This window comes from Ambystoma mexicanum, chromosome 3p (assembly GCF_040938575.1).
Source record: "Ambystoma mexicanum isolate Mex_15411 chromosome 3p, UKY_AmexF1_1, whole genome shotgun sequence".
NCBI lineage: Eukaryota > Metazoa > Chordata > Amphibia > Caudata > Ambystomatidae > Ambystoma > Ambystoma mexicanum.
Genome location: NC_090925.1, coordinates 675151348 through 675175974, shown reverse-complemented (window position 1 = coordinate 675175974; position 24627 = coordinate 675151348). Strand labels below are relative to the sequence as shown.

Here is a 24627-nt window from a genome sequence, read left to right as displayed (position 1 = left end):
TATGCATGGTGTTGTCGATAACTAATAACTAAACAGTTCTCAGCTATCTCCTGACCAGAATGTCTGCCACTGCCACTGTTCTATGGACGAGGATCATCTCAAGAAGTGAAAATAAGTTCTCTCTAGGCGCAAACTCCAGATCCCAGCTATATTCAGACAGTAGTTCCACCCTCTGTCACTTCCAGATGGTGGTGGGACAGCCAATATAGTACCAACATTTTCCTGTGCCTTTCCTATTCCCAGCTATCTTCAGACAGGAGTACCTCCCACTGTCACTTCCAGATGGTGCTGGGATAGTCCCTCACTCCGTGTAAAATCACACAGGGATGCTAACAGCCCAGGTCGATTCCGCTAGAACTAGTCCTTGGATTCCAATTCAATATTGATGTCCACAGAGTAAAACTATGAATGATGAAGATCGCCTCCTTGTATTCACCATTTAATTTCACCCAGGCATCACAATCCTCTTGAATGCTTAATATAAAATGCCCAGGAATCGAATACGAAACCAAGAAAAATATGTATTCTTTTAACCTCCACAGGGGGAGTTTTGGGTATAGGATATAATGACTCCTGAATATGGAGTGCATTGTTTCAACCACCAGCAGGGGAGTTAAGCGTAGAGGATATGATGTCACCTACAATATTGTGTTGAGACGTTACGCCGGATGGAAATATTTTAGCCCCACACTCTTCCGGTATGACTCCTGTCATGCACCTCCTCCTCCAGTCTGCCACCCGCTTCTCCCACGTTGCAGTGATAAGCAGCGCTTCAATTACTTGGTCTGCAACCTCTTACCCTCTGGCGTACTGCTGCTGTGTATAACTCCTTGCTGTCCCTCTCACTGCTACTCTGTGTTATGGAGAGCCACGGCCTGCTACAACACCCAAACTGCTTCCCTTTAATGGGCTCACCTCGGCAGCAGCGCCGCTTGTGCCAGACGTGCTTGGGGGTGGGAATGCCCTGGGGTGTGACCCGGTCAGACTCTAGGCCACTACGAAGCAGATCGAGGATGGCCGATTGATTTCTGGGTGCATGCGGTGCCTGCAGGGTCTTCCTCTTCATCCCTCACTTTGTCGTCATTGAAATAACGAATGGTTCTCAAACGCCCTTGGGTACATTATTGTACAGGAGCAGCCGAATACCTCTGCAGGAAATCCCGCACCCCTACCACCTTCATGCTTGAAGCCTGAAATTGTGCCATGCTTCACCAGCAGTTGTGACCATTTTGCAGCGAATCTTCAAGAGACGGTATCCACTGAGAAAACCCTATCAGATGTATTCCCGAAGAGATGACAATCTCATGAAGGAAGTCCCTGAAGGAATATGAAAAAGAGCAAGAAAAGGAGCTGGTGATGGCACAAGAGATAATCGTGATGCACTGAGAAGACTGGCTGAAGAAAAAGATGCATGACCCTTATAGAAACTGATGATGAAGTAAAGAATTGAGTAAACACGCATATGCGAAAAGAACATTGCACATGTGAAGAGCACTGCAGAAAATGCAAGTCGTTCAATAACTGTACGGAAGCTGTAACGCAAGTAGATCAAGTAATCTTAGAAGCTGGCTATGAGTAGTGAATAGATTGCAGGCGAAACTGCCATTGTATAGAAACTGGACATCGTTGTCATAACTTTAGTAAGCTTAAACCCATAAAGAGAAGAGTCGAGAGCTGTGTCGCAGCAAAGAATTAGCTGAGATCATGGATGAATCTGGAAGGGGTATCTGGCCTGGTGTCAAGGATGAAGCAGCCAAGACTGGTTATCTATTCTTGAAGCCAGTGAATGTGAGATGCTGAACCATCCTTTGTTAAGTTGCAAAGAAAGAACACCATGGATGCCAAGTTTTATTCATTTAAGACACTTTAATGCTGAAAAATAGACCAGATCATGGTCTCCTGTCATGTGAGCAAAGGATGGAAATAGAAGCGGATGAGGAGTTGCAGAATAACGATAGTGCATGCACACCCTCCCTTATATTCCCAGAAGCAAGGATACCTTTCAAGGCCAAGTTCAAAGACAATCTTCATGGCAGAAGGCATGGGTGATGAGAGATAATGGACTAATTGTGTGGTGATGTACAGTCAAGTTCACCTTCTGGCGCCTGGGGTATGAGCTTACGTGCTGCTAGTGAGCCGAATTTTCCAGATTGGCACAAGCGTGCCAACCAATTGTAGAGGACCATATAACGAAGGGCCTTATAGTTTGAGAGCCAATGATATACTGTGTACCTCATAGTAATAAAAATGACTTGCACTAAGGGTGGGCACAAGTTGTCCACCTGACATTAGGGGCCCAATCACAAACGAACCCCTTATAGAAAGTATACTTAGATGTTCCCCTTGAGCGTATCACAACCCCCCATAGGATTCTCTTATTTACCACATAGTATGACGTCACGTGTGACAAATCTTTACGATATAAGTATGATTTTTGTATGATGCGCCGAGAGAGCTTGTGCGATGTCCAATGATGTCCGTTGTACCTCCTTGTTTTAGACAATTTATAATAAAACAGCCATCTTCCTGAATTGGTTCCGTTATTTGGTGTAAGAGTTACTCTGCTTCCCATCCACTGTATGACACACTACCCAAACAGCCTTACTTTCATTGCATCACAGCTTCGTTGCGCAGGGATTACTCGCGCGACAGAGCTCTGCGCGAATCATCTCACACACCAAAGCATACAACCCCAGTGCATGGATCACTGCGGTAGCTCAGATACATCGCATACAGCCTCCAACTACGCTCCAATTCCAATCCTGCCAGGATGGCTCTGCCATGTTACATCAGTTATTTGCAGCATAGCATGTCGTGGTGCATGATGCAGCAAGAGGTGGCCTTTTCATAAGAGTTGTGACATGAATTAGAGCATGCGATTGGACGCAATACGTGTGTGTGGTATGCTCTGTGACTTCCTATGCTAACTATGTTCTGTGACACCTTTGGTAAGATCCTTGCACTGCAATGACCCTATTTCTCTCATGTCAAGTTGTGACACGTTACCAGGTTGGGCTGTAGGCCTTCTACGCTCATCATTGTCTGTTCCATATGGCAGGTCCCAATTTAGAGCATCAGGCCACAGTTAGGTGACTTAATGTAGCCGAGGGCGTTTGAGAACCTAGAGTATTTAGGGCGGGACCAAGTGGAACTTGCGCTAAGTGTCTTGCATGCTTTTGTCGCCCATGGTAGGGGGTAGACTGCAAGCCACAGGTTGTCCTTCTATTGCTTGGGTCTTCCTGGCACCGGCCACCTGGCCTGTGTGAGGGCATCCACAGACAGAAGCCTATTGGGGCTGACAGGAAGTCCCCCATGAGGACGGTTACAGCCGTGAGCCATAACAGGGCTTTTCCAAGTTCTACGATCCCGGCTCCTGGCATCAACCGTAGGCCACCTTCCAGGAGCCATATGGCTATGCGGTGCCATCAGTGACTTGAACGCGCTGGCAGCGCAGCTCGTAGTGCAGTGCCTTGGGATGAGGGGATATTTTAGCTGAAAGTCACCTTGGATTTACGGCAAGAGATCTTTAAAGGGTCCATGCACCTTGAGCCCTGCTCCCTAAATACTTGGTATTTTAATTTAATATCATGTGAAATTATAGCACATCATCAAAGGATGCCTTTTATAAATCTTAGCAGGTGCCATTTCTTTCCCAAAACATCCATAAACCCAAGAGCTTTTCTTAATAGTGTGTGCTGGGATAATTGCTAGCCAAGAGCCATAAACGAATTACAGAAACAGGCTTTCTTCGGTACTACCAGTTTGACAACAAGTACACCCTAAAATAACTTGGGTCCCTTTTATTATAACTGTATTGCACAAAGCCTGCAAGTGGGCCCCACTCATCTGGTGCTTCTTTTATCAGTGCCGAGATTTTCTGGGAGCAAACACGGGCTCTCTATATATTTTAAACTAAATGTAAACTCGCTTTTTAAAATACAGAAGCTACGAAATGGCTCGTCCTAAGGGCCCCACTGTGTAGTTTAAAATTAAACTAATCCAAAATAACTTATCCAATTACAACTAATACCATGATAATGAATTCCAAAATAACAAATTAATTTTTTGTTGTTTTTGGGGGATTCCCCCCCCACAAACCTTCTTATTTTGTCCTAATACTTTTCCCCTACCCCCAAAACCACTATTCCCAATCCCAACCCCTTTTTTAGTTTTTTTACAAATTCGTTATTTTGGAAATCATTATTTTTGGTTTGTTGTAATGTGATTTGTTATTGGGCCTCATTACAAGAAGGGCGGTAAGGGGTTAACAGCGCCGGTATAGGTGCCGGAGCCGTTAACGCCTTGCCGCCCCATTATGAGGTCCCCTTGCGGGACCCGCTCTGGACGCCTGGTTTTACCAGAAGTCCTTTGCGGGTCCCGCGAGCGGCCCAGCATGCTAACAACGGGCCCATCATTAACGGTCCCGTTGTTAGCATGCTCCCCATTCCCATTGAGCCCTATGGGGGCTCGAATGGGAATGCGGATGTACCAGGTCCGGGTTCCCTGGATGGGGAAATGCCGGGCCCTCCAAGGTCCGAATGGCCCAGTAAGTCCCCTTTTGCGGGACCCGGACCCGAGTTTGGAGGCAGCCATGCCCTTATTAAGGGCATGGCTGCCTCCAAACTCGTAATGAGCCCCATTGTGTTATTCGTGGTAATCACTGCATACTCTTAAAAGGCACATCACCCAGCACAAAAACCACATCATCCTGGTATCTGTGTGTTTTTTCCAGAGCATAAAATATACCTGTTGCCAATCTGATATTCCTGAGCAAACAGTACACCCATCATGATGGTGAATACTGGAGTGGTGGGTCAAGCTATTAACGAGATAACGTCTAAGGGCAAAATAATCCTGTTTTGGAGAGTACTGTTGTGCCCTAGCACTGGCTGAATGAGCAGTGTGTATAAGTGTAGTGGTGATTGGAATGTGACGAGGGGTCTGGAACCTGGGTGTCACCCAGGTTCCAGGAATGACGTTTGGGGATGGAGAGACAGAGAGCCAAAGAGAAAAGATGCATTTAGCCTGCTCTCCTTACTTACCTTCCTTTCTGTACTTGAAACAATAAAGCAAGTCTTTTCTGTTTATGCATACCTGGCTCTGGACTGATTCCAGTCACCCATATACCACAAGTACACATGAGAAAAAATGAACCCTGTTGGAGATGTGAATATCCATGTGAATGAGGAAGATCCTCCTGCAGATGTGGGGACTAATACGATGGATGCCGGGACACTTGAGAAGGCAGATGGTCTATGACAGACGTGTGGTCTCCTATGATCGATGTGAGTGCTCCTGCAATAGACGTGGGAGCTCCTGGTGTACATTTCGGGACTCCTGGGATCCCTACGATTAATGTGGGTGCTCCTATGGCAGATGTGGGGACTAGCCTGATAGATGCAGTGATTCATGTGCTGCGTGCTCATGATCTATGAAAGATGGGAGTACTCCAATGATAGGTGTGAGCTCCTGTGCTGGATGGGAAGACGCCCATACATGTGGATGACCAATGATAGTTGTGGGATCTCCTTTGAGGTTGCAGGATCTACTGTGATAGATGTTGGGACGCCTGTGACTGATGTGGGTGCTCCTGTGATAGATGTGGTTGCTCCTGTGATAGATGTGGGTACTCCAGTGCATGAGAAAGGTACTTCAAATGGGAGCACTCCAGGGCGGTTACCTTGTCTCTGATCTGTTGCCGGACCTTTTCGCGCTCAGCCTCCATCCGGGCGTGCTTGGCTTTGCGCTCCTCCTCCTGTTGGCGGAGAGCTTCCTGCCTCTCTTCTTCCTTCTTCTGGGCATCAGGGTCCTTCTCCTCCTCACCTCCCAGCATCTTACCCATGTCCTTGGTGGCCCCTGAGGAGAAGACAAACACGATCACAGTCCCGAGTTATCAGCCATTTGTTTGTCATTTCAGGGTGCAGGTAGACAAAAATCAGTATTTGGGTGCACGATGATTTAATAAAAAAGCCCTGTGGTTTATTTGTATTAGTTCAATTATTTAATGCAGTTTTTTACAATGGGCATTACTATCTGGATGCAGAAATCACAAATTCATCACCGAAGAGTGAAGGAATCCGGAAAAAGAGACAGGGGGGCAAATTAAGTTAGCACAGAGGGAAGCATAGTGTAACAGCATCCCACAGCACACGAGTTGCTCTGCTGCTCACAAGATCACTTTAATGCTATCAACCCCTTGCAATATCGTAAATCAGCAAAACGAAAGAATTCTGCACTTTTTTGCCATATATATATATATAGTGCGATTATCAAACTAGTAGTTACCTGTACCCGCTTAAGAAACCATGCCAGAGACTGAGGTGGAGAAGGTACAAGCACATTTCAGTTGTGTTTTACTCATAGTCCTGCTACATCCAGTTATCTGCAGATGCATGAATGAAAATGATTGTAGGATGCAACTCAGCAATAAATAAAAAAGGCGCTTACCTGCAATGCTGGCTCTCCAGTACACACATTCTCAATAAGGTCACATGCATCAGCTATATGCTTTGGCATCAGGGAGAGGTTATTGATGCACATTTTAGCCACGGATCAACCACCATCTTGGAGCATGCATGAGGTGACGGAGGCCCTATTGAGGATTTTTGAAATGTGGATCTACTTGTAATGAGAATAAAGGGACCCCTTGTGTGAGTGGGAGCAAGCCCAGACACACTAAACAGCAGCGAAGAGACCAGATCATCCTCCATTCCATTAAAACTCTACTCCCCTGAGGATTCTGCCTACCCTATGGCATGCTGCACAGAGTTGATACAAATCGACTACAGTACCTACCTACCTGTCAATAGGCAAAGTCATATCAATATCAACAGGGGGTGTTCTTCTGGGAAATAAGCCTGAGTGAATAAATTAATCCGAATACCAAATCGTTCGAATTTAACTCTGTTTGAGTCGGGCAGGGTTTTGCAGGAAAGCCACTAGGGAAAAAGGCCCAATACACATGTTGCAAGGATAACAGGTTTTATTTCCACACAAAAGGAAAAAGTGCCAACCAAGAACTCTGCTGCCACGGAACACTCTGGCAAAATCTGCATGAGCAGTACATTATAAAGATACACAGCGTCATCAGTGACATCATTACATGCAGTAGAAACCTGCACTGCTGGTTGGTGAGACCCTACACATAGGCTCACCTGCTCCATAGGGGATTCCAGGCCATTGGTCCCAGCCCCGTCCATCCATATTCTTCCATGTGGGCGATGCTGCTGTCATCATTGGTCAGGAGGTTGCTAAATAACCACTATATCGCTAACTAAGAAAGACACATCTATATCTATGTAACATTGCACCTGGTACGACAGACAGGGGCCCAGGGGGAAAGCCGAGGTCATACTAACTCACCCACTTCAATTGCTCCCAGACAGGCCAGCATTCCTCCAAGGTCTCCCACTTTCGTCCTGGGCTATAATTTAATTCCCCCCTGCAACTCGTAGCACAAATCAGGTGACCTAGGAGTGAAGGCTGGAGTGTCCTGCTTTCTGATCTTTCTGATAGATTGGGGGTCCAACAGGTTTATGTTTAGTGGTCTGGGGTTATCTGGTACATTGGAATTCAGGGGCCCTATAGCCAGGGCATTGGGGTGCTATAACTTAGGATTGGTACTGGTGGGGTTAGGAGGCCCTGCCCCTCCTTCTCATGGGATTGCACCATTCACAGACACTCATTCCTCCTCCTGTGGCCTTGCACAGCACATTCTTCCCAGGGCGAGAAGGTTGGCAACATTTTAGGACAATTAATGGTTTCATGGGCTATACAGTTCTGGCCTTTCTCATCAGTGTGTGGATACAACCTATTCCCTTGCTCATGTTTTCGCGGCCTAGGCCTGGAGTGCTGACTGCTGCGCTACGTTTTAGCTTTGTGCCACAATATGGTTGCTAATATCTAAGATGGCTGCTATTCCCGCATGTGTTCTACACCTACAAAACAAGCAATAATGTAATTGTACAGAAGCCTTAAGGGCATGACCCCACCCCCTTGTCACTTACAGTATCTCTTGTCGTCTTCACCTTATCATAAAGCGCTTGGGAGTGCGGGAAAATCGTATCCCCGTCCCAACAGTTTGGCTGACCTTTTAAGAGATTCAGGTTATAGATTCGATTTAAACTCATGACCATTCATGCTGATGAAATGTTGCTGTAAACATTGGGTTGAAGACGTCGGATATTTTCCTGTCAGCCCATGCTCAAAGCGACGTACCACATTAGTGTAATTTTGCAACTTCTTGCAAAAAATGCGCAATGGAAGCAAAGTGTCTAATTGACTAATGCCTTGCACAGGGCTGTTACTTTAGTATAGAAACGAAAATCAACTCTTTATTTGCCGCTGACAAAACGCGTAATCTTCCCAAAAAAAGTGCCAAATTCACAAAATGTAATGCACATAAACATGTGCATAGGAGGCATTTTTTAATTGCTTAACTTTGAGAAATGCACAGGCAACCTTACTCACGAAGGCGGCCTGAACATTTCCAGGGGCCTCCAGTGTAGCACAAATGAAGTGCTGGCCAGCTCCCTTGCATACATTAGCGTTTGGAGCATTGACGCCACTCACTGCACCTATGTGGAGGCTGTGAATGCATTTCAGCATGACAGGCCTGTTGGGCAGTGCTTTACTGTATGGATGGGTGTAAGCTAATCTGGAATGCATGACGTCATAGAGAATGTTGGAAGGTGAGAATGTTGATGTGAGGGAGGGAATGCTTGTGTGCTGGCATTCCAACGGCTTATAGTCATTGAATTGAATGCCAAAGCATCGAATGCCTTACCATCGAAGACAAAGCATTGAAAAAAAAAGCATCAAATGCATTTATTTTTCTTTTTTTAATGGGGGGATCCCCCAACCCCCTTTTTCAACCTTTAGAAAACCAACACAATTAAAATAAACCCTTTACCTTTAAAAAACCACTTTTTTTAGATGGTAAGGCATTCGATGCTTTGGCATTTGATGCTATGACTAGATACCATTCCAACCCAGGCAGTCGGAAGATGTAGCCCTGGTGGTGGGAGTCAGTGGGTTCCTCTCCGGTAACTGAAGAGTAACTGGAATAAAGGAACTGTTAAGCAACTTGCCCGAAGCATCCAGAGTGCAGAGTGTCCCTACAACAAGGCCCTTAAAGTTCCAGTCATAGTTCCTATCCCTGTTTGTTGAACCATAATGCAAGTTGGACAGCAACTGTTCCACACTTAAAAGAAAACATGTTTGTGTCAGACATGATGACCCTGTCAAGCATTGCACTTCCCCTCTGCCTTTTCCATAGTGGCCCTGGGGAATGTGTCAGTTTTCTATACATTTTAATGTTCATCGCATTTATGAATTCATGATGTGCATTAAAATGTGTAGCAGTGCCCCCTTAGTTGTGCAAATGTACAAAGGAGATGACGGGGAATCTGAATGTGTGAATCTATGATGCACATTGTGATGAATTGAGAAAACAAGGGTCGTCCCCTCATTTTTTTTTATCGGGCGCTTATACTGAAAAGGCGGGGAATTGTAGACAGAAAACAAGAAATGCACTCAGTGCAGCATTTAGTCCACATCTGCACTTATGCTACAGGTGATGCAATGTCTGGACACAAGATGGAGGGGTAGCTGCATGCTCATTTCTTATTTTATCACTGCGATGGATTGCCATCTTACATGGGTGAGAATGCCTAGCTTTTTTGATATATATTAATGTAAAAGGATGCTGGAAAATACTGTTTCTGAAAGGGAGTTCTGCTAATTAGACTCCCCCTTTCAAAATGCTACATGCCAAAATTATAGTACACAGAGGTGTCCTACTGTAAACAGGTAAAGCCAGTTACAGCTCTGCTGTGGTGCAGCGCAGGTTACAACATTGCCCATGCATCTGTTTCACCTGCGGGGACACAACATCACAGCAAGCAGAGGTAGCAATTTAACTTCTGAACCTCTGAACTAAAATATAGTAAGTGTCTGCTTTAGTCTGGTGGCAGGTACATCTTTAATTGTAAGCCATGCCTGGTGATGGCATGGTGACTGATAAGAAGCAGTTATAAGCTACAGCAATTTGATGTCACATCAATGTTACCTCTGGGAGCAGCGCTTTGAAGTGACAGACTGCTGTGAATTGGGGCCTAGGCTGAATGCCTGCACAGCTGCCTGGTGGATCAATAGCCAGGATGTTGCCTCCTTTGATTTTGTAGTAGGAAGAGACACACTCCCTCAGGCCATAGACACATCCCTCAAGATGTCTCTTGGGAATGAGGTTTCAAATGCAGGACTGACATGACAAAGCTAGCCTCAGTGGAATGCCTTTGAAGCTGGCAGACATACAAGGACGCATGGTTAGAGTTGCCAGAATGGAAAGGAAGGCCTGGAGAAGGGTTACACCATCCTGGTTTCTGTTAGTGTTCTCTTCCCTTTAATGTTCCCTCCATATCCTGCAAACAAGGCACTCTGGGTGTGTTGTCATAAGACAAAGAGCCCTTGATGCAACAAGAGGAATTGGACCCCTTACGGTAGACCAATCCCATGTGCCATTTTGCCTATAAAAGTAGAAGGGAGGGCTCTCCCTCATTCATGGATTCATCTTTTGACACAAGGAAAATTAATTATACACATTTGGGCCTCTGTCTGGAGTGCATTCCCTTCCAATGTCCTCTGCCGTAGAGGTTAAAGCAGAAGGCATCCAGGGCAGAGGACAGCTCCGCCCCCTGCTCATTCCCTGGGTACAGTGAGGTGAACTGCCGTGAACCAAGGCCTTAAACTGCTGGCTGCACTGTAACCAGGAGACTCTCATTGCAGGCAAAGGAACCCCTATAGGTGCCAGCCAAACTCCCTGGAGTGGGAGTGCATTAGACAGACTCATGTTGTCCTCAAACCCCTGGATTGGGACTCACAGCAACCAAGAAATTCAAGAGCAGCTTGATTCCCATTTCAGTGCTTTGTACTGTCTTTGTGCCTTTCTGACTATGTTCGATGCCCTTCGAGCCTACATAGGAGAAACAGTGCTGTTTCTGGCACTCCACATACTTAGAGCACCTGCCTCTTCAAGCCATCTCAAACCAGTGAATATTACTGCTGCCTCGACTCGAGCATGGCTTGCTGCTGTCAAACTATCCTACTTGCTGCACTTGGAGCATCGCATTGATCCAACAGAACCTTAACTCAACCTGACTCGACCATCGACCTGAACCGCTGGCAGACACTGCGTCAATCGCTGACTCGACCTAGCAGAAGCATTGGTTTGACCCGACTCGACCACCAACTTCAAAGTGTTGGAACCCATCGAACCACATTGCCTCAAATGTTAAATGTTAAATGTGAAAGGTATTTGTACCGTGCACCGTCACCAACGGAGTTGGTCCCCAGGCGCTCTGGCGGATCTGCAAACAAGAAGCTGGGATGGGTTAGTAGGAGTAGGGGTGGGTTAGCAGGAGTAGGATAGTGAGAGGAGTGGTGTTCTGTTGGCAGCTTCAACTTGGGTTCTGAGCTTTGGTGCGAGTATCGAATCGATGTCAGTCCTCGTGTGCTGTTGGTGCGGCTTATGTGTTGTTGCAGTGTTGTGAAGTGCGTGCGGGTTGTTGTGCAAGAGATGGTTGTGTGAGATTTTTGAGTGAGATAAGTCTGCAGAAATACTGACTCGATCCATGCAGAGCCACATCTCAGTTCAGAAATGCCACTGGATCAACAGAATTCAGGAACACTGGTTTGACTGCAGGAAAGAGCTTAGAAGACTACGTTGAAGTTGTTAAGCACCCAAGACCAAGACATAAGGTACTTAGGAGAGGCCCTGTCCCCCCGTCCACTTTTGGGATGATAGTAACTTCTAACCCCTTTTTTCACCTTTTTCTTACAATACATTTTCTTGAACAATGTGATTGCGCCGATTGAGTGTCTGAACATCCAGAGTGCTAGCTTACAGCATCTGCATTTTCTGTGCATCTTTAGAGTGGTGAATTTTTGCTTGCACTTTTAGTTATTTGCATGTCTATTGTTGAATTAAAAGTATATATTTTAATAAAAACTTGATTGGACATTCTTTCACTTGGGAGTCTTTGTGATAAGTTGTTTGGGTTGCTACTGCTGTCCCCTCAGATCCTTCCAGAAGGCATGGACGCCTGCAGCCCACATTACCAAAAGAGGTATTCCTTCCACGGTGTGCCTGTTTCACCTTTATGATTGGGATCACTGCTGGTTTTGAAGTAGTGTGGTGCTGAGTAGGTGGCTTAGCCACCACTTTTCCCTGTGCTATTGCAGAGCAGTCGACATTTTGTCACACACAGACATGTGAAAGAACTTTCTGAATAGGGCGCATCCTTTTTGAGCACAAGTAATGAGATGCACTAGCGCATGCTACTTGTGTAATAGCATAGGGACAAGACACATTTTTTAAAACACAGCTACTAAGACAGTGTAATCTTAAATGCTGGACCCAGATCAGTAGTCGTATGAAAAAGGTAAACACACCTTATCAAAGACAGAGAACTCATATAGCACTCTCACAGAATGTAAAAATGCTCAAGCACGGTGACAGACTGCAAACAATGAGAAATGCACATATACCATTGCTTAGGATAGATAGTGGATATAAATCAGAAGCTACAAAAAGGTGCATCCATGCTAACATAGACGTACATTGGAAGATTGCTATGGCTTTCAGGCAGTCTTAATATTAGACAGTGAAGAAACAAATGACGTTGTGCTGTGCAATATATAAAGGCCACTATTCTTATACATAAGGAAAAAACATAGGTAGTTAAACCTTGAGAGGGGCTGTTTTAAAGAGCATACCATGAGAACTAAATTACTCTTAGGGGTTAAGAAGTATGACATTTTTTAGAGACTGGCAATTTTGACAGGTTAGCTACCACAAGATTAAATAAGTTGCCCAGGATCATACACGTTTGTTAAGAGGCAAAACAGAGAGCTGACCCTATTGGCTATTTCTGCACTTGCACATTGTTTCCCCAATTCTTATTGCAGAGCAAGGTACACTTAAGCAAGGTACACTTATCTGTGAATGGTTCACTTTCATGGGCTAAACTAATACCCTGTTTTGTAGAACTGACTTGGAAGGTACATAATAACCCAACGTGAAAGTATTTCAAAACGAAACTTCATAGAAGCATGTTATGCAAAGACCAATGTCTCTGGCTTCATCTTTTACATCATCAAGGCAAATATACAAGTAATTGGTTATTTATAACGTGCTTAATATCCAGAGCTCTCTAAGCACAGACCCGGGGATCGAAGCTGTGTTGCTCTACGTTGTCTTGCTTTTACGTCGAGCGTGTAGCTCTTGAGCAATACTCCCTAGACTGAGTACAAGAAGGTTAATTGATGTGAGCGCAAAACGAGCCACAAGGATAGCTCAGGGGCAACACAGAGCAACACAGGTTTGAATCCCGGTCCTGCACTTAGAGACTAGTCTCCGGTTTTAAGCGCTTTATATAAAAAACATTCATTAATTGAAGAGATTTCATCCGAGTTTAAAACTTTAAATAAACCAAACACAGAGAAAACTAATGTTATTCATGAGGTGCAGAGGAACCTTTGAAATTGCATACAAGAGCAAACCATGTCATGTTCAAAGAAGCAGACCTGAAAATAGCCTCAACAGAGGCCTGTGACATTTGGTCGTCTCTCTTTTGTCTAGAATCCCTTCAGTCAAATGGCCTACATAAAAATTTAAATCAGACAATGGGCTAAACAATGCCACCAGCATCTGAGAAGGCAGGCCTTCTCACAGAAAGCAGCTGAGTTATTTTGAAATGTTTTCATGAACACTATATCGTCCGCTAGCAAAGCCAGGAAGTGAGCCACAATACTTTGACTCCCCACTCTTTAATTTGACCACCTAATCACCTTTCCCGACTAACACGTTATACTCTTTATTGGGGAAGGCTGCTATTTTTTGCAACCTTGGCTTGGGGAATCCAATCTCTAAACCTGCATCACACTGATGCCATGCGACGTTTCATAGCGAGCACTATCTGGTGAGGAATGTTCATTGTTACTATTACAAAAGTGTACATACACACAAATTGATCAAACATACGAAAGGCTGCGTCGGCCTTGCTGGCATTTCGGAACTGGGATCTGGCATATGAACGCACATCTCTGCAATGAGTATTTATCACACTGAGCTATCGTCTTAATTATTGTGGCACTCGAATGTATCAATAGGCGTTTCAGCTTTCGGGATTGCACATGATCAATATATTCTCCACAGAAGGGTGAGAATGCTGCAGGAGTTATGCTCCAGTGAACGGACACACTGGGGCTGATTCCCAAATATGAGTGCAAATGAAAAAACCGCAGAGAATTCGCTTTTTTTTTAAATTTGTGATCATTTTAGAAATATGCAGCTCTCCTTATTCTCAAAGGTGACCTGCAAATTTCAGGGATGGCTGAACAGTAGTGCAAACATGTGCTTCCAATCCCCCCTTAAATACATTAGTGTCCGGAGCGTGCTCCCAATACTAATGTATTACATGCTCCCAGTAGCCAAGTGGGTGCTTGGAGCATATTTCATAGTGACAGCCCCATAAAGGGCCTGACACTCTGAATTGTAGTAAGAAATTAAAATGGATTTCTATCCTTGTTTGAAGGATTTAAATGCAAGTTGGAGAGCAGCATTCTACTGCTGGTTCTGCCACTTCAAAGAAAATGCATGCAAGGTTCAGAAATTAATCTATCGTGCCTTGGACCTTCCCCTCTGCCTAGTCCAACCAAGCATAGAGGAAGGTCATTCATTTATGCACATTTTAATGCGCATCCCATGTGCGAATTTAGGATGCGCATTGAAATGCACTAAAAGGCTCCTTTATTTGCACTGATGAGCAAAGGGAGTGAAGAAGGTCCTCTGAATATGGGTAGCAAAGATGCACCCATTCAGAGGCGCTTTGTGGATTTGGGTGCACCTTGTTTGGCACGAGTGATGAGATGGGGTGGCGCATTTCATCAATTGCGCCACAAAAAGGTTTGAGAATTTGACCCCCTGTGTTTACTTCAGTGAACAAAGAAAGCTTTACAGGGTGAATTGGTGAGAACAGATTGTGCTTGTGAACAACATCAAGGCAGTGGGTTTAGAGCTTCAGCAGCGCAACATAAAACATCCTGGCATGTTTTGTAAAAAATGGGCACTAATTTCTTTGAATTGGGCAGCTTTGCAGGCCCCTGCAAGGTGTCAGCCGAGGGCATGAGCCCCTTTTAAAGTTCCTTAAAGACATCTCTGGTTATGGGGCTTCACACTGTGAGTTTAGGGACATCCATTTCCTTAAGATGCACTTTTCTGATTTCTCATAATAGCTGCTACTTCCCACTCTATGCCATAGGTGTGTTAAGCGGTGTATAATGTAGTGCACAATAGGCACTGCTACCACGGTGGCAGAGAATCGTGCTTTTGCTTGAAGCCAACCACGTTTTGTTCAGGGCTTGCGCAGAGGCATGTTTGCCAATTTTTGTCCTTATACAGTGTTCATGCCAGACACTGCCATGGACAAAGCGACCATGGCCCTTTCTAGGATTGTGCAAAGTGGGCAATAACCTCGGGCACAGAACAGGAAGGGGGCGCAGCAGGTGACAAAGTAGCTCCTATTAACAGGAAAGCCTGAGAGGACACCTGATGCTGATTCAGCGAGGTCAAAGGTCTGCCATTCTCATAGTTTGTTGCCAGATCTTCCTCCTGCAGTTAAAGCTTTATCATATTATTGTATGTTTGTCTCGGGAGAGCTCAACACTTCCCATAATTTAGCATATTTTCAAATTGACTCTCTCCGATGCATCAGGAGTTGGGGTGCTGGGGGGATGGGGAGAACCAAGAGAAAGGAGCACATGTGCTTGCACCTAAGAAAGTCAGAGAAGGCAAAAAAGGAAATTCTGGTGGAGGGAAAGAAAGAAAGAAAGAAAGAAAGAAAGAAAGAAAGAAAGAAAGAAAGAAAGAAAGAAAGAAAGAAAGAAAGAGAAAGAAAGAAAGAAAGAGGTTAGTAACAGGACTGTGGAAACTTAAGACAAGGAAAGAACATAATAGAGAGGGGTCAAGAGGGAAGCACAAAGAAAGGCTGAATGAAAGTACATCTAAAGTTGGCAAGCCAATGAAAAATAAATGGTCATAAAAAGAAAAAAAGGAAATAATGAGAAATTAGATCAAAGAAAGTAAAAAAAGAAGCCAATAGGGTAAGGACGCAAGGACATAAAAACAAGAGGGGAGGGAATGAAATGACAAAAGAAAGCGAAATACAGAAAGAAAACCATTGGAATGAAAGTAGGAGACCAAGAAAAAGGAGATGGTAAGACCAAGAAAAAAGAGACGGTAGACCAAACTGTATGGAGATGAAGGGAAGAAGATATCTGCAGGGCAAGGTGATGAGAGCAGTGATAAGGCAAGAGATAGGGAGAGCGGGAAAAAATATAATGAAGTGGGAGGGAAGTTGGGAGGAAGACTGAGATGGGAAACATTATAAAGAGGGTGGGAAGTTGGGAGGAAGTGTGAGATGGGGAAAGTAGTGAGAAACATAATGAAGTGGGTGGGACATTGCGAGGAAGACCGTGATTAGGAGAGTAATGGGAAACATCATAAAGAGGGTGGGAAGTTAAGAGGAAGACCGAGATGGGGAGAGTAGTGAGAAACATAATGAAAAGAGTGGGAAGTTACGAGGAAGACCGAGATGGGGAGAGTAGTGAGAAACATAATGAAATGAGTGGGAAGTTACCAGGAAGACTGAGATGGGGGAGTTGTGAAAAACATAATGAAGTGGGTGGGAAGTTACGTGGAAGCCTAAAATGTGGAGAGTAAGGAGAAACATAAGGAAGTGGATGTGAAGCTGGGAGGAGGACTAAGATGGGAGAGAAGTGAGAAACATAATGAAGTGGGTGGGAAGCTGGGAGAAAGACTGAGATGGGGAGAGTAGTGAGAAACATATTAAAGTGGGTGGGAAGTTATGCAGAAGACCAAGATGGTGAGACCAGTGAGAAAATTAATGAAGTGGGTGGTAAGTTATGAGGAAGACTGTGAGGAATTTGACCATCCACGTGGTGAGTGTATGCTCGCCTCTGATTTTCTGAAATGTTTAATGAAATTGAATGATGGTAGATCAACCTCTGGAAAATGTGTGGGGCTAACCGCACACATTTTCATATGTTCACCACACGACATACACATAGACCACTGTACTCTGGGTGGATACAGCCTAGAGGCACTGTTCGCCCTGTCATATTTTGTTGGAATATGGCAGCCAAGAGTACATTAAGGCATCTTAGAAGGGGGAAGGCAAAACGTTCCTCCTGCCATGGGCAGCCTAATTAACTAACAAAGACTCCATGGATCCACCCTTTCCTTTGTTAGCCGCTGGTGGCAGCCTCACGTACTAATCAGAGTTAATTCAAACAGGCCCACAGGAGGGCTGGTCGCAGGACTAACAAATGAAAGGAAAACCACCAAAACCTTTGATATGCACTTTGTCAACCTGAAGCCAGCTCCCGCCTCTCATTATCAAGGGCAGTGACCTGTTATGTCTGGAACCATGTATTTACAGTAGTCCGCCCCACAATGGAACCCCATTCAGAAAGTACGAGTATGTGGTTTGGTGGAGCCCAAAAGTCTGGTCCTGCCGCAGCATCAAGGGAGACCTGCTACTTTAATCAGGAACCACAGAGAGCTTGATAAACTAGAGAGACCCTCTGATCCACAACAGACAGGAAGATGGGTGGGACTTAGTATTACATGTTGTCACCTCTTTATCTTTTCCGTTGCAGAGCACTCTGATTATGACCTCATGCATATAGAGGATTGTTTAGGGGGGACCCAAGATTGGTTCATTACGGTAGGCTTAGACTACACCAATCACTGGGGCCCATTTGGCTTTAAAAGAGAGTTGCACTCCTCTTTTGGGCAGATCATCTGAAGACTCCACAAGGAGTAACCAGAAGAACTCATTTGAACCTTGGCTGAAGGTACAGTCTGCCTTACAACTTCCGCCAGCGAAGGAAGGACATGATGTCCAAAGAGGAAATCCCTCCCCTAAACATCTTTGGAAGAGGGAGATACTGAATCCCAAGGACCCTCTGCAGCTCCAGAACTGGTACCCAGCCAGCACACCTTATGCCCTGCTAGGCTCTGCAGCAAGCCTCCTACGTGGGAAGTGACAGAGAGTCTCTGAACCAAACCTATGACAAGGCCGCTGCCTATATCACTCTCCTCAGTTTTGAGCCATTCGCCTTAAAGGACGACACAAGCCTAGTGAAGAAGCTAGGAGGAGTGCATCGAAAAGCATCAACCAACTTCCGCCTTAAAGGAAATCTTTGAGCCAGTTGAGCCCCTCGAGCTGCAACCGGGTGCACCGCTGACTGTTGCCCGAGATGCCTCGACCAGTGCTCCAGACCCACAAACCAGCACAGAGACAAAGATTTCTGACCCAAAGCCGCCGTTAAGTATTGCTCGCCGAACTGCCTGCTGCCAGATACCCGCAGCTGTCTCCCTTCTTGAACTCTGTTGCAGGAACTGCAAAGCACCCTGAAACTGACTGGACCCTGTCAAGCGCCAAGAACATCTACAAGCACAAGGTACATTGTGTTTCAGTCCCCCTGGTCCTACTCCGAAGGCTGCTATTGGCTTTTTATGACCCATTGCTCCCCTTTCTAATGAAACCAAGTATGCTTGAACTATTGCGATTAATTATTTTAGCAATTTATCCAGAGGGCATCCCATTTTTGACTTCTTGAAATTGCCTGTCCTGTGCATTCCTTTTCAGGGTGGGTTGCAGTTTGTAGTGTGCTAGAACTGTCTGTTAAATAAAAAATAAAATAGATATTTTTATACAACCTTGACTGGACAGTCCCTTTTATCATTGGGTAATAATTGTATTTTCGCTGGGTTGCAAATAACCAACGATACACAACCTTGCGGAGATAAGCCTGCTGTTCCGTCCAAGTTACCAAAATTGGACAAGGAGGTTTATAATTTGCTTGTGTTTACAACCTGTTTGGATCTCTTCTGGTGTATTAGAGGTGTGGGGCTGATTGATGGATTACAAACAGATATTCACCCCTGCAGCACTTGTGCCCCGTTAGTTGATTAGTCACAAACACTGAGATCGGGAGAGTAGTGAGAAACATATAGACAGACAAATAGATCACCAGCAGCTATAGATGTTTTCTCACAGCTAAATATCGGAGATTTACTCTGTTTTAGACAATTAACATAAACATGAGATGATGAAAATGAATTCCTGTTTGTGATCTGGTTTACGTTGGTGTAAGCGTGCTACTGTAAAGTCCACCCAACTTGCAGTTCCAATGTTTTAGCGATGTTGGTCAGGGATTGCAGAGTGGGTCTGTGGTATGGAAGCAAGGCAGTGTGGTGGCGGGAGGGGCGGTGCACTCCAGTGTTTCACCCTGGGCGCCATAATGTCTAGGAACTTCCCTGAAAGCCACTACAGTTTACTGAGCTGCAGTGAGAGGAAAGGCGTTGTCACAGACCACAGCTGAGTTTTACGGGAATGCTGATGGTGTCTCATTGCTTCCTGGTGTCCTCGCAGCGCCCTATTCGTAGAAGTGTTGCACTGCCATTTCTGGAAGGCAGCCTAACCTGCAGCTCCCCATTATCCTGCCTCCTGCTAGTGTGGGAACTCTGAGGCGAGTAGCGCCCACACACCTATATCGATGGCCCTCACGGCGCTCTCTGGTGGATGATGTTCATGGATTGCTCTTTCGGGGGTCCTCTAGATTCTTGAAGCGGAACACCGGAATGGTAGATGCGGAACTTTCGCCCCCCACCCACATACACCCTCACGTGGATTCCCTAAATCCTGTCCCGCCGCCTTTTCCCCAGTCCATTATGGGAGCAGTGTTCCAGGCGCCGCTAATAGAGGCCCGTCGCTTGAGAGGCTCTCGCAGGCGCATAGTGCTCGTAATGGCTGCATTTAAAAGCAGCTTCTCAATGTCACCTTCCGCAAATCCACAATTGAGTCTCTTTGAGGGATTCTGAGATGATTTAATCCCATTACTTATGTTTGCCCTGTGGAGTGCCTGGGAGGGACGGGCGGCCTATCTACGGGCTGCAGGTAATCCGCGCGTTCCCCAGGGCCCTGCCGTGCAGCCTGGCGCAGATCAATCGGGTGGGGTCGCTGCTGCGGAGCTTCAATGAGAGAGAAGGAAGGCTCGAAGAGGGTGGGAGGGAGGAAGGAAGGAAGGAAGGAAGGAAGGAAGGAAGGAAGGAAGGGAGGGAGGGAGAGAGGGAGGGAGGAAGGAAGGAAGGGAAGGAAGGAAGGAAGGGAAGGAAGGAAGGGAAGGAAGGGAAGGAAGGAAGGAAGGAAGGAAGGAAGGAAGGAAGGAAGGAAGGAAGGAAGGAAGGAAGGAAGGAAGGAAGGAAGGAAGGAAGGAAGGAAGGAAGGAAGGAAGGAAGGAAGGAAGGAAGGAAGGAAGGAAGGAAGGAAGGAAGGAAGGGAGGGAGGGAGGGAGGGAGGGAGGGAGGGAGGGAGGGAGGGAGGGAGGGAGGGAGGGAGGGAGGGAGGGAGGAAGGAAGGAAGGGAGAGAGTCAGCGAGGGAGGAAGGAGGGAGGGAGGAAGGAAAGAAGGGAGGGAGGGAGGGAGGGAGGGAGGGAGGAAGGAAGGAAGGAAGGAAGGAAGGAAGGAAGGAAGGAAGGAAGGGAGGAAGGAAGGGAGGGAGGGAGGGAGGGAGGGAGGGAGGGAGGGAGGGAGGAGAAAATGGACAGATGGAAAGACTAAAGAGAGAACACAAAAGAGAGTGAAGAAAATATGTAGAAAGGACGGAATGGAGAAAGATGATCAAGGATAGACAGAAAGAAAGAAAAAAGAAAGAAAAAGAAAAAACAGAGATATAAGGTAAAGAAATAGGGGGGAAGGAAAGAAAGAAAGAAAGAAAGAAAGAAAGAAAGAAAGAAAGAAAGAAAGAAAGAAAGAAAGAAAGAAAAAGAAAGAAAAAAACAAGAAATAAGTGAAAGACAGAGCGAGAAAAGGGGCATAAGGAAATGTAGGGAAAGAAAGGTGAACGAGAGGGAGAGAAGGAAATACACAAAGATTAAAGAGAGAAAAATGAAAGAGATAAACAAATATGGATAAAGAAAGACAGACAGAATGAAAGAAAGTAACAAAGAAAGAAAAATAATGATGAAATGATAGATATAAAGAAAGAAACGAGGGGGAAAAAGAAAGCCAGAAAGAGAGATGAGGAAATATGGAGGCGGAAGGAAAGAAAGAAAGCGAGAAACACGGGAAAGAATCAATGAAAAGAGAAAGGAAAGAAAGAAAGAAAGAAAGAAAGAAAGAAAGAAAGAAAGAAAGAAAGAAAGAAAGAAAGAAAGAAAGAAATTAAAATAGTAACATTTAAAGTAAGAGACCTTGAACGAAAGTGGGAATACGCGATGAATTGTCTGGAGAAGGCGAGATATGAAGACATGTGAGGAGTGGGTTTGAATGGAGAAGGTACATTTGGCAGGGTTTCTGGGGCGTGCTGCGTGCGAGGAGTGGGTTTGAATAGAGAAGGTACATTTGGCAGGGTTTCTGGGGCGTGCTGCGTGCACCGGGGAGTGTATTTGGCATGCACGAGACACAGTGGGGAGAGTTTGGCATGCGGCAGGTGCACTGTGGCGTGTGCTTGACTTGTGCCAGGTGCATCGGAGGGTGCGCATAGGTGAACAATGAGTTACACAGGGGGTATTGATAGCGACAGCCATGACAAACTGAGTGCAGCTGTCCCGAGAAAGGGAGCCATGTTTGTACTTCGCAGGGGCCCTTTCCTACCTCCTGCACCGGCCATCTGCCGGTAGAAGCGCAGCACCTGCCTGCCCCATTTGCAGGTGATCTCCTGACAGAGACCTGCTGCTCAGAAGGCCTTTCCAAGCACAGACTCATCCATCTGGCCTCCTCGGTCCGAGCATGCGCACTGCGAAACGCCAGGGGAATGTTGCAGTGCAAGGGAAGTGGTGCAAGCAATAGAAACACGCTGCACAGGGTTGAGCCCGTTTCGAGTTTCTGAGTGAAAGGGGGAGGGGTAGCCTTACGGCCAACCTTTGACATTGCTGACGTCATGAAGCGACAGCACTGGAAGTGACATCATAAGAAGTGGCATCGTGAGCGTATTCCTGTGAACGATGCACTGACCAGCCCTGTGTTTTCCCACCTCCGAATTGAATATATACATGCTACTCAGACTAAATGTTTTTCACTTGTCCTTAAGTGTGTACATCCACCGAATCTATATTTCGAATTTAATTTGTAAGTTAGTTCAGTTGGTTGATGTGCCTACTGCAGAGATGTGTGGGAAAGCTGTAGATCATGATTCACAGAGCGTTCTACCCTTAGAAAACGCTTCTGTGAATTAGGCCCTTAGTTGGCATGTGCCCAGAGCCGGCCTTACAGGGGGCGAGCCGGGCGACTGCCCAGGGCACCACGCCGCACAGGGCGCCATTTTTCCCCCCCATCGTCAGCTCGGGGGAGTCTTTCAAGGGCTTCCCCAAGCTGGTGCAGGCTTTTTGCTGTTAAATAGTTGTCGGCACCATATTGCGATTAAATTCGCCCCTCCGTCGCGGGCGCCTTTAATAACAAAAGGCGTCATTAGCCCCCCACCACGCCAGCTCGGGGAAGTCTTTCAAGGGTTCCCCCGAGCTGGCATAGTGGCAGAAGGCGTGGCAGGCCCCTCATTGTCATTAAATGCACCCGCGACAGCGGGCTCATTTAATGACAATAGGGTGCTGACGCACCCTATTCATATCATTACCTCCTCGCCGGAGCAAGGAGCTTAACTTTCTGTCCCCTGTTAACCAGGGGTTCATGGCGGCCGAGGGGGGCGGCGCCAATTCGACCAGGGCACTGCTGCCCTCAAGGCCGGCCCTGCACATGCCTATATGCCTGTGAGGTAAGAAGTAGCTAATAGTGGGCTTAGGTCTTGATCACAAATGGGAGCAACAGGTGCACCACCTGTGATCTGGGTTGGGGCGAGGGTGCATAACTAAAACAACGCAGTAGGTAACAAGCTCCCAGGCAAACACATCCTCCCACCCTATGCCCAAGACCCAGCCCTCCCTCCCAAGCACAATTGGGATAGGAGGTGGCGCTCCATATCTGCAGACCCAATTATGCAAACCAACTCCTTACCGAGACGATGTGCGCAAGCATTCTTACCCACCACTGCACAAGATCACACATGACGGTGAGAAAAGCGATGATCAACTTAGGGGCAAGCGAGCCGGTGATGCGCACTGTAGACATGAGCGATGTTATGTACAAAACAGCAAGTGAGTCGATTAAAACATGTACACGTGGGGGCACTGTGCGTAGTGCCCACTAAGCAGAGCCCCCACTGATCACATAACTGACTCAGTTAAGTAGTGCGATTTGGCCGGGAACACATTGAGCGCTAAATTGGGGCAAATTAGGCTTTGAGGCCAGGTTTTCGGGTTGCAGTTTGCAGTGTTTTTTGGTTTCAGGCTAACCCTCTTCCTGCTGCATCTTTCGTTTTACAGCAGTGCACAATGTTTTCAGCACAGCTGTGGCAGAAGAGCTACACTAGTGCTCTGTGCGTGGGTGCCAACATCTAGATTATCCATCGTGAAACAATGCTCTGAAACTGCCCTCTGTCAGGGCCCAGGTATTCCAGAAGTCTGCACTTCCAAGCTCTTATCATTCTGCATCCCTGCCTTGGGTCTAGTCTTAGTTTGTCTACTTTAAGCAAAGGTCTACAGATAGCAGAATGTAGTGATGGCAGAAAAACTAACGCCTAATGTGGGATAATGTAATATGTTACGTTTGTATTCACTTCACTTTCTTATAAATATGTGATACAGGCACTTGCAATTAGTCATTTCCTAGTTAAACGCCGGTAGCGTGTACTTCTGGATGGCATCGCACCAAAAGCTCGTAAATAAAAAAGCTGAATGCGCTTTTAGTGCGACTTCTGCTCTGTTAAAAAAAAACATAGCCCATAATGCCAAACAAGGTGAGGGGGGTTGCAGAGGTGTCCCCCGTTCCTCTAGTTCAGCATTATGGGCTGCAGAGGTTGTGGGGGTGTCCCCTGCATACATCCAATGTAAAGCGGGGACAAAAAGGTACATTTGGAAAAGCTTGAGTTACAAAATGCGAGCAAGTCGCATCCGTTAAGTACGATCTTTTAACGTAGATCCCTTCTGCATGGCCTGAATACAGTTTATGCACCAAAAACAGAGAAAAGATGAAACAGAAGTTATAGAAATGGACTGGATGCCAGTGCCATATTTAAACAGAGGGTGTTACTTTATATGTAGTCTACATTATATTATTAATTGCTAATCACATTGCATTAACTGTGGGAGCTTCCCTTTGAGATGAAGATGTAACCGGTTCACACTATTAACTGCACAGCATCCCATGCTGTGGGCCAGCAGACCTCGACAAAAAAATCCTGCAAAACAAAGAGATCGAGAGGAAAAGTAATGGCCCCCACTTCATGCGGGTGCACCTACCCACAGGGGGAGTGAGGGAAGCTTAACAGTGCAGATGCGCGAGACAAGCTTCTGAAACTGGATAGGGCCAAGGAGTACCATTGCAGACACCAGTGACATCAAAGACATCCTGACAGGCCCTGTACTAAGAGTGGCCAACACACACTGCTGCCTTCTCCAGGGCTGTAAGGGGTCAGGATGGAGGCCAG

The 24627-nt window shown here is 46.0% G+C and overlaps 1 protein-coding gene across 3 annotated transcripts in view; it reads right to left on the bottom strand.

The window, feature by feature from the left end:
- The window catches only part of CPLX2 (complexin 2), a 1259387-nt gene that overhangs the window by 78265 nt on the left and 1156495 nt on the right, over positions 1 to 24627 (bottom strand). For all 3 annotated transcript variants that reach the window (XM_069651446.1, XM_069651444.1, XM_069651445.1), the window contains one exon: positions 5681 to 5856. In XM_069651446.1, the coding sequence (XP_069507547.1) occupies positions 5681 to 5856 (176 nt within the window). The remainder of the gene's footprint in view (positions 1 to 5680; positions 5857 to 24627) is intronic.